General features: G+C 39.3%; 1 protein-coding gene across 1 annotated transcript in view; it reads left to right on the top strand.

Annotated features, from left to right (window-relative positions):
* SYNE2 (spectrin repeat containing nuclear envelope protein 2) overlaps positions 1–17,698 on the top strand; it is a 313,984-nt gene that overhangs the window by 188,929 nt on the left and 107,357 nt on the right. The window contains 6 exon segments of the mRNA XM_035727838.1: positions 1,418–1,600; positions 2,368–2,505; positions 8,969–9,154; positions 12,815–12,937; positions 14,119–14,301; positions 16,699–16,830. Coding sequence (XP_035583731.1) covers positions 1,418–1,600; positions 2,368–2,505; positions 8,969–9,154; positions 12,815–12,937; positions 14,119–14,301; positions 16,699–16,830 — 945 coding nt within the window.

Here is a 17,698-nt window from a genome sequence, read left to right as displayed (position 1 = left end):
AGCCTTTTCACAAGTCAAGGAGAGTAAAGACCTTATCCTGGGAAGACTGATATAAAAAATATTATATATAAATATCAAATATAAAAAACAAAGCTAACATGTTTCTATGAGCATTTCTTGGAGTCTTTCTTTTCTAAGGTGGATTAACATGGGAAATATAATACAGAACATTTCTGAAATGTATTTGATTAAACAATATATTTCAATAGGATTTGAATAGAATTAACAACTTTTCTTTAGACTACAAGGGGAAACAAGAAAATAGAAATTCCAAATTTATTTCCCTTGTAAAATATCTTAGGAAATCAAGTGTCAGGTAAAACTGTATATAAGCATGATTTTCTACCATTAACTCCCTAGTAAACTTCAGCATGTGGAAAGCAGTCTTACTCTAATTTACATTTTAAGGAAGAATTTTATATGAATGGAGACTTTTAAAAATAGGTTAGAATATGCCTCACCATTGGACAAAATCTTGATTCTTTTTTTTTTTCCTTAAGATTTTATTTGTTTATTTGACAGAAAGAGACAGTGAGAGAGGGAACACAAGCAGGGGGAGTGGGAGAGGGAGAAGCAGGCTTCCCACAGAGCAGGGAGCCCGATGCCGGGGCTCGATCCCAGGACCCTTGGGATCATGACCTGAGCTGAAGGCAGACGCTTAACGACTGAGCCACCCAGGCACCCCTTAAGTCTTAATAAGTAGAGGAACCTAATTCAACCAGTATATTTTTCCTATTTCTAAAAATTTGGGTCTTAAGCAAATATTAAATAAGAATTAAATATTTTACCTTTGAGAGTTTCTCTGTCCATACAAGTCCAGGTTTGAATCCAATCTGTTGGATTCTTAAAGCCAAAAGCAGTCAGTAAATTTTTTTCCCACTGCATTAGTCCTAAGTCAAAACTTTTTGTTAGTTTTATTTTTATACTTTTTTTTTTTTAAAGTAGGCTCCATGCCCAATGTGGAGCCCAATGTGGGCTTGAACTCAAGACCCTGAGATCAAGACCTGAGCTAAAACCAACTGAGCCACCCACACACCCCTATTTTTACATTTAATGAAATTGTTTTCTAGATTAAATACACACACACACATATGTATGGTCCAAAAAGATTCGGGTATAACATAATGTTACCTCATCACCCTTATATTGACCTTGTTTGGTGTCATTTGTCTCTGGAAATGTCCAGGTCTGTCTGCACCCTTGCAGTTAATTCTGTACCTGAAATGAATACAGTTAGACGAAGAGATCTCAGAAAAGGTGTTTTTCAATTTAGGTCACAAGTGGTTTCTGGGCATAAGTGAAATAGCGTGCCTGTGATGTTTTGGTAGCATCCACGAGTGCAAATACAGTGCAAAAACTAGGAATTAACACGAGTCAGGACCTCTGCATTCAAAGTGACTATGATTTCCTTCTCCAGAAAATGTGGGACGAGCTAGACCTCTGGCGTTCCAAGCTAAATGAGCTGGATTCTGAAGTGCAGGACATTGTTGAACAGCATCCAGGACAGGCTCAAGAATGGATGGATAACTTGATGATTCCTTTCCAGCAGTATCAGCAAGTCTCACAGAGAGCGGAATCTAGAACCTCACAGTTAAATAAGGTATGACAGTAACACGTGATAACTACCCTTAGCTTGTGGTATTGAGAAGGCTTTGAAACAAAATGAAAATAGATATTCAGAGACAGCCAGTTTCTCTTCAATTGCCAGTTTAAGGTTCTGAAGTTAGAGCCACACGACAGGTTCAGGTGGGCACCGGGAGGATAGATTTCACTGCTGACACCAGCAGGAAGTCTGACTGGACAGGCAGAAGCAAGTATCCAGAAGCCAGACTGCTGCAGGAATCCGTCTGAGCATGGGGCTTCCCAGTAGGTCATGGGCATTTCCGACAGGCAATCTCAAGAATCCCTGAGGGGAGCCAGCCATGAGAAAGAATGTCATTCAGGAACAAGACACTGCCTCCCATCTTTCCAAGTAGGGGTCTTGGTGGATGAGTTGTACATGTGATCTAGCAAGAACGAGGCAGGAGCCTAGTCCCAGACAAACTGGGATATTAGAGGAAAAGGCCCCATATAGGAGGACAAAACTCAAATCCAGTTTTGAGAATGAAGCATAAAATGGGAACCAGACGAGTTGCAAGGCTATCTGGGAACTGTTACTGAGACCCAGAGCATTAGGGTAGAACTTCTTAAGTCCTTTCCATGTATGGTCAGGATTATTTGTCTTAAACGTTAGAAAGGTCAAAACCTGGAGGGGGTGGGCGAGTCCCCCCAGGCATGGCCTGATTGGCAGTAACAAATTCTTCATTCAGGACTCCTTTGACTCAAGGAGAAGGTGTCATACTCTTTACTACAGCCTCTCTTTCACAGGCCACAGTTAAGATGGAGGAATACCACGACCTTTTGAGGAGTACTGAGGCTTGGATAGAAAATACTGGCCGTTTGCTGGCCAATCCTTCTGACTATGATTCTTCAAAGGCACTGAGTCAGCACGCCAGCACCCTTCAGGTAAGTGTTCTTTCCGCGTTCCCTGAGGGTCCCAGAATATACATAACGGTTCATGGTCTAGCTGACTGTTGTGGTGCTTTTTCCCCCTTCTTTCCTGAAAAACCGCCTTATCTTCAACCATGCCAGATGGTAGAAGGAAGCTTGGAAGAGTGGCAGGCTCAGACAGAGACAGGATCTAGTTTTCTGTCCCTCTTTGGGTAATTATTGTTTTCCTCCGTGGGCCTCGGTTTCCCCTATCTGTGAAGAAAGAATGTTGCAGTGATTGGTGTTGGTTTTGGTCAACAGAATTCTAAGACGGCTCCCAGTATTGCTGTCCGCTGATGTACACAACTGTATAACCCCGTCCTGTTGAGCGCAGGCAGGGATAGGCGAGTGTGTGATGAATTAGCCACTCTGTTAATTAGGTTACAGTATATGGCTCAGGTAATGGGTTAGTCACTCCCTTGAATAAATGATTAATCATGGTTATGTGATTATAAGACTCCCTGAGAGCACACTGGAGAGTTCTCCCGCTGGCTTGATGAAGTAAGCTGCGATATTAGGGGAGGGCCATGGGGCTAGGACCCTTGGGCAGCCTTTAGATTTAGAAGCTGAGAGTGCTTCTAAAGAAGAGAGAAGCTGACTCCCCCAGTCAGTAGCCAGCAGGAAAACTGAGATCTCGGCCCTACGACTGAATCCTCCCGACAACCTAAGTGAACTTGGAAGAGAAACCTATGCTCCATATGGCACCTTGATAGCAGCCTTGTGGTAGCCTTTGATAGCCAAGGACCCTCCTAAGCTACGCCTGTACTCTTGAGCCATGGAAAATAGGAGATAATACATTTGTTTTATTTTAAGCCACGAAATTTGTGGCAATTAGTTACACAACATTAGAAAACTAATCCATAGTTCCTTCCAGTTACAGCATGCCGTGATTACAAACATTCTGCCGTTTTTGGTGTCCGATGTCTCCATGCTAGCTTACAAAGACCAAACAAATGAGGGTATTTTCTTACCTGGGGCCATGACTACAAGAGTTCTTCGAGATGCCAAGTATTGGCTTAAGTTTTACTGTGAAGGAGTATTTCCTTCTCTCATATTATTCAACCCCAAGAAAGAATCTCTTAGGAAAAGGTTTATTCTATCACAATTTTTAGAATAATCAGACCTCAACGTTGATCCAGCTCCTTTTTATATCTTTAAACTAGCACAGTATGTTCCCAAGAGAACAGCTGACTTCATACCTCCCTGATGTGTGAGATTTGTTGGCCCCTTTTGTCCTGTGGTTTGCCTTGTGGTAACCGTTGTAAAGATGCCGCCTTTCAGCCACTTGTTTCTTTCTTCCCCTTGCCTGTGATTTCTGCCCCCACCTCTTGGGCTGGCTTTCCATGTCCCCATAGCATGTCCACTTTTATTTTAAGTTGCCTGTATTTTTCACCATTTTCAAGGAGTTTGCAAAGACAGAAAAGAGGAATTAATACTCTTTTCCTCAGATGCTTGTTCTGAGTTAAAAAAATTTTTTGTCAAGAGTGAACTCAAGAGGTGCCTGGGTGGCTCAGTCGGTTAAGTATCTGCCTTCAGCTCAGGTCATGTTATCAGGGTCCTGGGATTGAGCCCCACGTTGGGCTTCTCTGCTCAGGGGGAGCCTGGTTCTCCCTCTCCCTCCGCCGCTGCCCCTGCTCATGCTCTCTCGCTCTCTGTCAAATAAATGAATGGAATCTTTAAAAAAAGAGTGAACTCAGGCAAAAGCATCTATACTTTTGCTACCTTCTACTGACACAAATGTAATGTGTAGAAGTATCTCTTAAACTGTTCGGAACATCCTAATTTGCTGGCCTTCGTTCATGAACTAGAACTTAGTGGAACTCTAGTTTATGAGCTAGAGGAAGTAGGTACAAAGGGAGGTTGATTTACCTCAGAAGGCATCCTCATAAATCCTCCAATGGAAAATAAGTCTCAAACAACTAGTTATATGTGAAATTTCCATTTTTTCCTATTTTGAAAATAGTTGTCCTATTTTTAAGATATCCTTTTCTATTTTTCTAGCATTACCAGGCATTGATTTTTTTTTTAAAGATTTTATTTATTTATTTGACAGAGAGAAAGAGAGAGAGAGCACAAGTAGGCAGAGCAGCAGGGAGAGGGAGAGGCAGAGGGAGAAGCGGGCTCCCGATTGGGGCTCGATCCCAGGACCCCAGGATCACGACCTGAGCCGAAGGCAGCTGCTCAACCAATTGAGCCACCCAGGCATCTGGCATTGGTTTTTTTAAAAAGATTGTATTTATTTGTCAGAGAGAGAGAGAGAGAGAGAGCACGAGCATGGGGGGGGGAGGGGCAGAGGGAGAAGCAGCTCCCACCTGAGCAAAGAGCGCAATGTGGTACTCCATCCCAGGACCCTGGGATCATGACTTGAGCCAAAGGCAGATGCTTAACCGACTGAGCCACCCAGGCGTCCCAAGATTTCTGTTTTAATTGCACTATAACCTTCTACCTGGATTGTATTTGTTAAAATAGGTTTTTATAACCCAAAGATGATTCTAGAAAGACTGCTGTTGTAATTAAGAATCGTTGAGACATAAATTGTCATTGTAAAAATAGAAAAACAACTCATTTTTTAATAAATTTCATCGAGGTATAATTTACATATAGTAAAATACATCATATATGTGTGTATATATATGTACATACATATATAGATAGATAGATATTTTAAAGTAAACTCTATACCCAATGTAGGGCTTGAACTCATGACCCCAAGACTAAGAGTTGCATGCGCTACCAACTAAGCCCACCAGGTGCGCCAAAATACACCTATTTTAAGTGTGCAACTCGATGAGTTTTGTTGAAGGTATACAATTGTGTAACCACCACCACCATCAATATAAAGGACATCTCCGTCACCGCAAAAACTTTCCTCTGTCTCCTGCAGTCAGTCCCCTTTCACCGATCTTTAGCCCTATGAATCACTCACTCATTGTTTTCTATTAATATAGTTTGGCTTTTTCCACAAAGTCCTATAAATAGAATCATACAATATACACCTTTTATACCTGACTTCTTTTACTTGGCATAATGTTTTCAAGATTCATCCGGGTTGTTAATGTTTATAGATAGTTCATTCTTTAGCTTGGTGAGTAGTGTCCCATTTATGGAAATATGCAATATGTTTATCCCTTCACCAGTTAACGGACTTTTGGCTTGTTTAAAGTTTGGGCCTGTGCTAGGTTAGCAGCTTAAGACAATAAACATTGATTATCTCCGTTTCTGTGGGTCAGGAATTCAGGCCTGGCTTAGCTGAGTGCCTCTGGCTCAAGGTCTCAAGAATGCAGTCAAGCCTTAGTTTGGGTGAGGGAAAAGACAGGATGCACTTCCAAGGTCATTCACTTGGCTATTCGCAGGCCTCAGAAGATATACTTCCGTGTGCAGACATGTGGCCCTCCGCCACAAGGCTGCCTCATGGCATGGTAGCTGACTTTCCTCACTATGAACAGTCTAAAAGAGGGAGCCCCCAGGACAAAAACAAGTCTTTTTATAACTTGATCTTGGAAGTGACATCTCAGTAAGTAAATCAGTAAAGCCAATAGTAAATAAGCAAGTAAATCAGTAAGCCCAGCCTATCTTCAAAGGAGCTGATTATAAGGCCATGGATATCAGGAGGTGGGGATTAGGAGGGTCCACTTAGGAGCTCCCCATCACAGGCTACTGTGAGCAAAGCTGCTGTGAACGTTCATATACAGATCTTTGTGTGGATATATGTCTTCATGTCATATCATTTGGTAAATACCTAGGAGTATGATTGCTGGCTTTTATAGTAAGTATTTAACTGAATAAGAAACTGTCAAATTGTTTCCAAAATGGCTGGACCATTTTCAGCCCGCTGACCATGTGAGTTCTAATTGCTCCATATTCTCATCTGCACTTGATATTATCTGTCTTTTAAATTTTAGCCATTCTAGTGATACGTGGTGGCATCTCATGGGGTGGTTTAAATGGCCTTTCTTAATGAGTAACTACTTATTTGAATGTAATTTACTTATGTGTTTGTCATTTGTATACTTCCTTTGTGATATGTCTGTTGAATTTTTTAATTGGGCTGTTTGTCTTTCTATTATTGAATTGTAAATGTTATCTATAAAATATTCTAAAAACCAATCCTTTATCAGATATATGATTTACAAATATTCTCCTGGTCTGTGGCTTGCCTTTTCATTCTCAGTCTTGTCTTTCAGAGAGCAAATGTTAGGTATTTGATGGAGTCCAATTTATCAATATTTTTCTTTTATGGCTTAGCTTTTTGTGTTGTATCTAAGGAATCTTTACCTAACCCAGGGTCACAAGGGTCTCCTCCTGTCTTTTCTTCTAGAAATTTTATAGTTTTAACTCTAAGATCAGTTTCAAGTTTGTTTTTGAATATGGTATGAAGGTTCATTTTTTTCTATGGGTTCTGAGTGTTCCAGCACCATTTGTTGAAAAGACTCACCATTGAATTACTTTGGTGCCTTATTTAAAATCAATTGCCTTGGGGCGCCTGGGTGGCTCAGTCCTTAAGCATCTGCCTTCCGCTTGGGTCATGATCCCAGGGTCCTGGGATTGAGCCTCATGTCCGGCTCCCTGCTCGGTGGGGAGCCTGCTTCTCCCTCTCCCACTCCCCCTGCTTGTGTTCCTTCTCTCGCTGTGTCTTTCTCTGTCAAATAAATAAATAAGATCTTAAAAAAAATTAAAAAAAAATAAAACCACCTGGGGCGCCTGGGTGGCTCAGTTGATTAAGCGACTGCCTTCGGCTCAGGTCATGATCCTGGAGTCCCGGGATCGAGTCCCACATCGGGCTCCCTGCTCAGCAGGGAGTCTGCTTCTCCCTCTGACCCTCTTCCCTCTCGTGCTCTCTATCTCTCATTCTCTCTCTCTCAAAATAAATAAATAACATCTTTAAAAAAATAAATAAATAAATAAAACCACCTGCCTTGTTGAAAATCAATGTGGGTCTAATTCTAGGTTTTCCCTTCTGTTCTGCTGATCTGTGTGTCCTTTCACTGATGTGACACAGTCTGGATTACTATAGCTTTATAGTAGGTCTTGAAACCAGGTCCCATAAATTCTACAACTAGTTCTTTTTCAAATTTGTTTTGGCTAATCTGGGTCTTTGGCGGTTCCATATGCGTTTCGGAATCAGTTTGTCATTAGACACAGGCCTATTGGAATTTTGAGTGGATTGCATTAAATCTGTTGATCAATTTGGCGAGAATTGACATCTTAACCATATTGACTATTCCAATCCAGGAACATGATGTATCTTTTTGTTTTGTTTTTTTTTTAATTTCTCTCAGCAGTGTTTAATAATCTTCAGTGTACAGGTCTTACACATAGATTGTCGAATTTATCCCTAAGTATTTTGTTCATAATGCTATTATAAATAGTATTATTGGTAAAAAAGTATTGGTTTTAAGGTTTGTTTTCCATAAAGTTTTCTTCTTCTAGTATTTTGAATAAGGACAATATAAATTCTGAATAACCTAATATATTTTAGAGACTTATGACTAGAATTCTAATTGAATTAAGCAAATGTCCTTTCTCATACCTTATTATGTTTTATGGAATTACCTCAAGACTACATGAGCAGGTTGAACATTTCCAGTTGGTGGCTGAGATACTTTGAAATGTTAAGTTTGAAAGTTAATACATTCTAATTGTTAAAAGAAAAAGAAAGAAATTATATAAGGAGGAATGTCTGAGAAATTATAAAAATGGAGGTTTTTCACTTTCAAATTACAGAGGGATGGACTACAGGTCAGGTGTTCCTGGTTCTGTTACCGTTGGCTGGAGGAGCAGGGTTACATGGTATAAAATAGCTGCTGGAGATGCTCTAAAGTCACCCAGTGTTGCTGGGGGCGCCTGGGTGGCTCAGTCGGTTAAGCATCTGCCTCCGGCTCTGGTCATGATCCCAGGGTCCTGGGATCGAGCCCTGAGTCGGGCTCCCTGCTTAGTGGGGAGTCTGCATCTTCCTCTCCCTCTGCTGCTCCCCCTGCTTGTGCTTTCTCTCACTCTCCTGCTCTCTGTCAAATAAATAAATACAATCTTTATTCAAATAAAAAAGAAATGATATGAATAGGAGTTTGAAGTACTGAGACAAAAAAATAAAATTTCTCTGGTTTACATTTTTTTAAAAGTATGAAGAACGTGTTATTTTTTTTAAAGATTTTATTTATTTATTTGAGAGAGAGACAATGAGCAGGGCAGAGGGAGAGGGAGAACCAGGTGGCTCACCACCTAGGCGCCCTTGATTTACATTTTTCTTACTAAGGTATAATTGACATACATTATATGAGTTTGAGGTGTACAATGTAACGATTTGATATTTGCATGTATTGTGAAATCATCACAGTACATCACGATACATAATTACAAAATTTTCTCTGATTTAAATTTTAATCAACTTGTTTCAGTATCTTGATGTTCTCTCTTTTTTCCCTTGTTTTCCACTGAGTAGATGGCTTTGGAAGATTCAGAACAGAAACACAATCTTTTGCATTCAGTTTTCACGGATCTAGAAGACTTGTCAGTAATTTTTGAAACCAATGATTTAGCACAGTCTGTACAAGAGTTAAGTCGTCAAGTAGCAGCTTTACAACAAAAAATCATGGAAAGCCTTCCACAGATTCAGCGGGTGGCTGATGTAAGTTGGCACTATAAAGATGTGATTTCTTATTTTTAATTTATATTTCATTTAGTAAATTAGAGTTATACTGCTGATAATCAACTCCTAATTATATGAAGACGTTGGTCTGGTACGTTTTTCATTTATGTTATTTCTTTTTTTTTTTAAGATTTTATTTATTTTAGAGAGGGTGAGCAAGTGGGGGGAGGGGCAGAGAGGGAGGGAGAGGCAGAGAATCTCAAGCAGACTCCATGCTGAGCAAGGAGCCTGGCACGGGACTCAATCTCACAACTCTGAGATCATGACCTGAGCCGAAACCAGGAGTCAGAAGCTTAACCGACTGAACCACACAGGTGCCCCTATGTTCTTATTTCTTGAATTATATTTTACTTTAATTTGCAGCCCATGGTACATATCCCCATTCTCAGTCCAGAAGTGGTCTATTTAAAGGAAAGAATCCTGATCAGAGAAACTCACTTGTTCTTGTCAGAGAGGCAATATTGTTGATACAAAAGCACAGATTAGCGAAGAGGAAGTTGTACCTCCCAAGTTTTTATTCACCAATAGCAAATATTTACTGAGGGGCTGCTGTATGGCAGCCACAGGATTTTTAAATAATTTCGTTTATTTAGTTTGAAACATGTGAGGCATTTACTTAAGGATGAAGTCACATAGCAAAGGCAGGTACAATTAGTCTTAATTATTTACTTTTTGTTTCTCAGTTACATTCCCTACGTCACACTTATGTAACTTCAGGGAATAATCATTATTAAACATTCTTGGTTATTGAAGCTTATTCCAAGGTTTTTAAATGCTTTTACAATTTTTGATAGAAATTACTCCAAGTGATATATGTTTTCTTATATCTTTTTCAATATAAGATTCAAAAAAATAATTCCAATATAATTTAACTTTCCTTCCTAACTTGGAGATATCACTACAAAGTTGCTATACTTATTGTTTCATTTGCTTATAAAGTTATGTTTATCTGATATTAAATGGCTCCAAACTGAGTTTGAAACCCTCAGTCTATTTCTATGTAGTTTTTCCTATCCCCTTCATTATTAGCTGTACCTTTTGGTTGGTTGCTACAGTGTCTCTCTGCATTGAGCTCTTTTTTTTTTTTAAGATTTTATTTATTCATTTGAGAGACAGAGAGAGAGCATCAGCCAGGGATAGAGGCAGAGGGAGAAGCAGACTCCCCACTGAACAGGGAGCCTGATGTGGGACTCGATCCCGGACCCTGGGATCATGACCTGAGCTGAAGGTAGATGCTTAACCAACTGAGTCACCCAGGCACCCCTCTGCATTGAGCTCTTAAGTAAAGGTCTGAAGGCCTTCTTACAGTGCAAGTGGACTTCAATATGAAGGGTTTGTAGCCTGTATTCACCCATTTATGGTTTTACAGCACGTATTCTTCTATATGTGGGATTTGTAGCCCGTGTGTAGGCTTATGGCACACACTGCAGCATTTTCGCTGTAAGGTGCTTGGCTACGTCCTGGAAGTTGACATTGATGAGAGAATAACTACTAGACAAGTGATCTATTGCTTATAAATTAATCTGAGGATGTTATAAAGTAATTCAGTGACTCTGCATAACAATAGTTCATTAGGGTATTGGCAAGAAAACCCTGTCAATTTTTCCAGCTCCTTTTGTGTTTGTTTTCCAAGGGTGACTTTATCATTTTACATAAAGTGATAGAATTTTCTTAAACGTTAGACCCACTTGTATTTAAGTGTCAGATTCCAAAGATAAATCTAAAGAGTTTGTAGATACTGAGAATTTACTTAAAAATTGATTCAGGGGTGCCTGGCTGGCTCGGTTGGGACAGCATCCAACTCTTGATCTCGAGGTCATGAGTTTGAGCCCCATGTTAGATATAGAAGTTACTAAAAATACAAAAAAACTTTAAAAAATTGATTCAGATGCATAATACTTTTGATCTCATGGTGTAAATAATTAAAAATTGGCCTTATGAAAAGTTTTAACTCAACAAGGTATAAACAATGCTTTATAGTGTGGTATGCTATTAATAGAATGACCTTTTTATTGAAAGCAATCAGCAGGGTGCCTGGCTGGCTCAGTCAGTTGGGCGTCTGCCTTCGGCTCAGGTCATGGTCCTGGAGTCCCGGGATCAAGTCCCACGTCAGGCTCCCTGCTCAGCGGGGAGTCTGCTTCTCCCTCTGCCCTTCACCCTGCTTGTGCTCTCTCTTGCTCACTCTCTCTCTCAAATAAATAAAAAAGAAAGAAAGCAAGCAGTCAACATCTATGTATGCTTTGTTAGTTTTTTTTTTTTATTCCTGTATAGTTAACATACAGTGTTATGTTAGTTTCAGATATACAATATAGTGATTCAACAGTTCTGTACGTTACTCGGTGCTCATCACAATAAGTGTACTCTTAAACCCCTTCACCTATTTCACCCATCCCCCACCCACCTTCCCTCTGATAACCATCAGTTTGTTCTCTATAGTTAAGAGTCTGTTTTTTGCTTTGTTTCTTCTTTTTCTCTATTCATTTGTTTTGTTTCCTAAATTCCACATGAGTGAAATCATACGGTATTTGTCTTTCGCTGACTTATTTCACTTAGCATTATACTCTCTAGGTCCATCCATCTGTTGTAAATGACAAGATTTCATTCTTTTTTATGGCTAAGTAATATCCCATTATTTATATATACCCCACATCTTCTTTATCCATTCATCTATCGATGGACAGTTAGGTTGCTTCCATAATTAGTCTATTGTAAATAATGCTGCAATAAACATAGGGGTGCTGTATCTCTTCAAATTAGTGTTTTTGTATTCTTTACCAGTAGTGGAATTACTGGATCACATGGTAATTCCATTTTTAACTTTTTGAGGATCCTCCAGACTGTTTTCCACAGTGGCTGCACCAGTTTGCATTCCCACCAACAGCACACATTTCCTTTCTCTCCACATGCTTGTCAGCACTTGTATCTTGTGTTTTTTACTTTAGCCATTTTGACAGGTGTGAGGTGATATCTCATTGTGGTTTTGATTTACATTTCCCTGATGATGAGTGACGTTGAGCATCTTTTCATGTGTCTGTTGGCCATCTGTATGTCTTCTTTGGTGAAATGTCTGTTCACGTCTTCTTCCCATTTTTAATTGGATTATTTGGATTTTTTGGTGTTGAACTGTATAAGTTCTTTGTATATTTTGGGTAGTAACCCTTTATTGGATATGTCATTTGCACATAATTTCTCCCATTCCATAGGATGCCTTTTAGGTTTGTTGATTGTTTCTTTTGCTGTGCAGAAGCTTTTTATCTTGATGTAGACCCAGTTGTTTATTTTTGCTTTTGTTTCCCTTGCCTCCAGAGACATATCTAGAGAGATGTTATGGCCAGTGTCAAAGAAGTCACTGCCTTGTTCTCCTCTAGGATTTTTATGGTTTCATATTTCACATTTAGGTCTTTAATCCATTTTATTTTTGTGTATGTTATAAGGATGTGGTCCAGTTTCATTCTTTTGCATGCAGCTGTCCAGTTTTCCCAACACCATTTGTTGAAGATAGACTTGGTTAATTTTTAAGAGGTATAAGTGGCATTTGTTATTAAATAGGAGAATAGAATACATAGCGATAAATTGTGTTTTATAGATTATTAACAGACAGTATATACTGTATGAGAGTTTTTGTTTCTGAAATTCTAGGATGTGGTTGCTATAGAAACTGAAGTAAAATCAATAGAGAAAAAAGTTTCAAAAATCAGAGCTATCCTCTTATCAAAAGAAATATTTGATTTTTCACCGGAAGAACATCTTAAGCATGGGGAGGTAAGGAAGCATGGATCATTATTAAAAACATTTTCTTATAATACTTGTGTTTATTTTTAAATATGTAATAATATGATGTGATAAATAGTACTTAGTCTTGCTAGAATAATAGCAAAATAAAGTTGGGAAATAGATAGGAATGACAATAAATATCATGTTTTAGATCATACAGTACTACCTGTAAAAAGATAATTTTCCTATAGGTTTTGTTTTGTTTTGTTTTGTTTTTTCTTCTGAAAACTTCAGAGTTTGGGAGTTTTGCCTTCATGTCAATTCTCGGTGCTTAATAGTTCAAGAGCTTGAGCCTCTAGGTCAAGAGGACTGGGTTCTAGACCAACTGCACTGCTAACGGGCCATGTGACTTTGAGCAATTAGTTAACATTTCTTGGATTCTCTTTCGTATCTGCACATTGGTATTGTAGTGATTGTACTGGACAATTACGGTGTATACAGAGCCCCTAGCATGGGATCTGGGACATATTAAACAGCATACAGACTTGATTCCCTGTCAGCTTAGCGGTTAGGAGCCTGTGCTTGGGAATCAGGCAGGCCTGGACTCTACTCCCAGTTCTGCCTTTTACAGTCTGACCTCCTCTGGGTCTCCTAACTTCTGTGCACCCAATTAACGTACTGTGACATGGAAGTTCTGATATACCTACTTCCTAGGATTATATAAATCCAGATCTTGATGGAGCAGATGTCATTCAACCAAAATATAATTATATTTTTGGGACTTGGAAATTTGGCAGGACTGTTCAAGAAGCATTTTTTGAGAGCTTCCTGTGGGAAGCCCCATGCTAGGCACAGTGGCTCTGAACGTCAGAGGTAGTATTTGCCCTTGGACAGCTCGCTGCCTGGTGACACAAAGCAAAGCATCAGTTCTGCAGAGAGGGAGTGGGGGGGGGGGAGAGAAGGAAGGCAGTGGGGGGGGGGAGAGAAGGAAGGCAAGAGTGGTCCAAATGCAGACACTGATGGGTTGCTCTTGCCTCGGGCCTCTTTCCTGAGACCTTCAGCCATCCAGTCACAAGTGATCTGAGAGTTCTTTTCAGTCTGAGCCAGGGAAATGCTTTAAAAATCAAAACTATAGATTAGTCTAAATCATACAGTATTTTAACTTTGAACAGACTCAGCAGTGGCCATTTCTTTTCATTTATGTACCATGCTTCTCTGATAAAATTAAGGTCATACTTGAAAACATCCGTCCCATGAAGAAAGCCATTGCTGAGCTCATGTCTTACCAAGTGGAACTGCGGTGGCCCCAGACAGGAATGAAACCTCTACCTGTGTTTCAGCGGACAAATCAGCTTTTACAAGACATAAAACTGTTGGAAAATGTGACTCAGGAACAAAATGAATTATTAAAGGTGAGCAGTTTATGATGATGACAGACAACTTATAGGCTTAAAGTGTTTGGCAAAAGCTGGTTTTGTTTTCGGTTTTAATGGCTGGGTCAGTGAGAGTCCCATGACTGTTAGATGCTGCCTTTGTTGATTCCTCTTGGTCTCTTCCAGTATTATTATCCAGGAGGTGACATTTGATAAAAGAGAGTATCTTATTGCTCAAATTATCAGTTCTTATTCCTGTTCAGTCGAAAGCACTAAAGCATAGTTATGATCTGTTTGATTCCATCCTACGATTATTGAACAACTCCACGAGTAAATGCTGTGGGGAGAGATTCGAACCTGAGTGGTACAATCTCCTGAGACCCTTACAGTAACCAGCACCATAATAATCTCTCTATACATCTCAGTCACTTTCCTATTAATCCATCTCATTTTACTCTCCAACTTGTGGTACAGATAGAGTTGGCACCTTGCTACCCTTATTTTTACACAAAAGGAGACAAGAGTCAGAAGGTTAGATGACTTGCTGAAAGACCACTGAGTTAGCTTGTGTCCAGATTAATTTGTGTGCAAATAAGACAAGATTTTGAGTTTTTAGACTCCTGGTATCATTCATTTTCCATATCAGGGTCTCTTCCTTCTAACTGATAGCATCTTTCAGCCTCTCCCCAGAGGGTTTTTGTTTTTTTTTTTAATTCTTATGTTTTGATTGATCTCCAGGCCCAGGTCAGAAATCATTATTAGATAGAAATTACATTTTTCTTTGGTTTGCATTCCTCGATTAACAACCACTTTCACCAGAACAGAAAGTTGCTGAAAGAGCCTTAAATTCCACAGACTTTTCAACTCTATTGGTAGGTCCCACCCCAGCCTCCCACCACCAACTGGTTTTTCCTTATTAGATGGGTTGGGGTAGGAGAAAGGTTATTTTTTCCCCTCTTTCCCAACCACCACCTCACTGTAGGGGAGAAAGCTGCTCGTTGTCCCTCTTTAATTTCATTCCCATTTAGCTGGCTACTCTGTGTCCTCCTAAGATTTGAAGATATTGTAACCTCTGGTTTGAGTCTTAGCTCATAGAATCTCTCTGTCCTGGCTACTGATCAGCAGATGTCATTTCCTAACGACCATAGGGAGAAAAAAGATCAGGCACTCTGTGTACTACTTTTTAATATGATAAAGAGAAGAAAACAGAGAGATAAAATTTGATCTATTCTTTTTAATCTTTTTTTGTGTTTGTGTGCTTTATTGGTTTCCTGGTCAGGAAAAGAAAATAACAGTTGTAACTGTGCTTTAAAGTGGCTTCTTCACAGGATGAGAAGGGGGAAATAGAAGAAATTATATTTTGTGCCAAGTTAGGTTTCAAACTTTGCTGCTTAAATTTTCCATGTTATTATGTAAGTGGAAATCAGATGTCATCTCATATATTTCAAAATTAAGCCAGTGGTAATGAAAATCATTAGAATATGGTACATTTCTTTTAATTTCTATTTTGGATATTGTAAGTGCCCTCATCGTGGAAAACAAGATAAATTACTTTGGGGAGGGCAGTGGGTAATAGAATGTAGCTCATTATAGAGGGTTGGGGAACAGGTGTGTGCAGTGAACCTAGTTATTTATTTCCAGCCCACAGCTAAAATTATGATTAAATATTAAAGAAAATACAAGGAAGAATTCTATGTTGGCCAGAAACTTTGAAGTTTTAAAAGGCATTTTGTTTCATTGTGTAGCATACTTTATCTTTTTTATATATATATACTTTATCTTTCTATCATACTTTGATCATACAGCTTAGTCCACAAATAGGTTTGAGCTTCACTACTTCCCTAATGCTAGATTCAATGTGTTGTTCTGGTGAATTTTGCCTTTTCCTCCTGCCAGCTCAGACTGCTCTTGAACCCTCAACCTCTTACTTATAAAATGTACATCACTGATCCCAAGGGCTACCGGGTGAGGATGTGGCTGGAATGGAAAAATTTATCATCTGTCATTCCACATGCCCTTTCTGCTCTGAATCAGTAATGTCACCTTTCTATGTGGAAAGCATCACATCGAGCATGCATTAAAAGAGCATGTATGACATATCAGTAGTTTCATAAAACTTGGCAACTTTATGTTAACATGCCATAAAATGCTTCCCAGAATAAGCCCACCAGACTTAAGGGCAAAGGCATACCTTATTATGCTTGTACTCCAAGCACTGCCCGAGGTGTCCTGGCATCTAGTAGAGCAAGAAAGTCAGGTGCCAGCTATGAACGTTGCTCTCTCTATTTAGGCTTCCATTTTCTATTGCAGCCTATGTGGGTGTGTATTTGTTGTAATTGATTGAAACTTGTGATGGGGATAGATGTTGGAAGTAATCCATGAATCTAGTCCTTAGATTATGACAAAGATTCTTCTTTGCGGGGGGCTCTTTTATAGATCGTCATAAAACAGACCGATGAATGCAATGAAGACATAGAAAATTTGAAGCAGATCTTAAATAATTATTCAGCTGAGTTCTCCCATGAACGTCTGTCACCAGACCAAGCTGCCAACCTGACACAAGTACAGGTATGTCCCTTTAATTTATTTGCCCTGTAGTTCATTCAGCAATCGCTTACTAAGCCATTGGTGTCTAGAAGCCTTTGGGATGGTACAGTGTGTTTCCTCCTTCTCTCTTCCAACTGAAGGTATATTATGTGTATATTCACTTTCCATTCCTATTTCATAAAAGAGGTGCATTTAGGTCTGAATTTGCTCTGCCCTGAAGAAGCTGATGTAACACAGGATATTTGGACAACTTGATTTTCCACCTCGCTTTCGGAGATAGGCGCCAGGCAGGGTGGGCGGGCTGGGCTTTACAGGTAAAGACCCTGAACCCTGTTGTAATGAAGAGTTTCATACACTAAGTAGTATTCCCATATGCCATAATTAGCAATATCCTGTGGACCCAGTTACAGTGGTGTGCATATTAACCCTCTACTGCTAGGGCTTTTTTTTTTTTTTTTTTAATTTAGTCTTTGTTTTTGAATTAGTATTTCTGTAACAAACCTGATTGTGTGCCAAGCATTGTATTCAAAACCGGGTTATGACACTTGCTAGCTGTGAGGTCTAAAGCAAATTACTTACAGAGAGGGGTCTAAGGGGACACACCTATTAGGTGGTGGACTCGGTAAGGCAGACTCAACATTAAAGACTCAGTATTGCAAATCTGTTAAATTTCCCATCACATTAAAAAATATGAGGACCCCAAAGAGCTTTGGTTTATATGAATCATATCTACTGATATAGAGAGAAATGAAAACTCAAACATGTAAAAATAATTTAGCTTATTTTAAAATAACAAACCCATTACATATTGATAGAAATAACATATTTTTATGGAAGAAGTTACAGTTTCCAAAAGCAAATGCAGTGAGGGGAGTGACCTTGTTTTACA

The sequence above is a fragment of the Zalophus californianus genome, chromosome 6 (assembly GCF_009762305.2).
Source record: "Zalophus californianus isolate mZalCal1 chromosome 6, mZalCal1.pri.v2, whole genome shotgun sequence".
Lineage (NCBI taxonomy): Eukaryota > Metazoa > Chordata > Mammalia > Carnivora > Otariidae > Zalophus > Zalophus californianus.
This window is presented reverse-complemented; position numbering and strand designations above follow the sequence as displayed.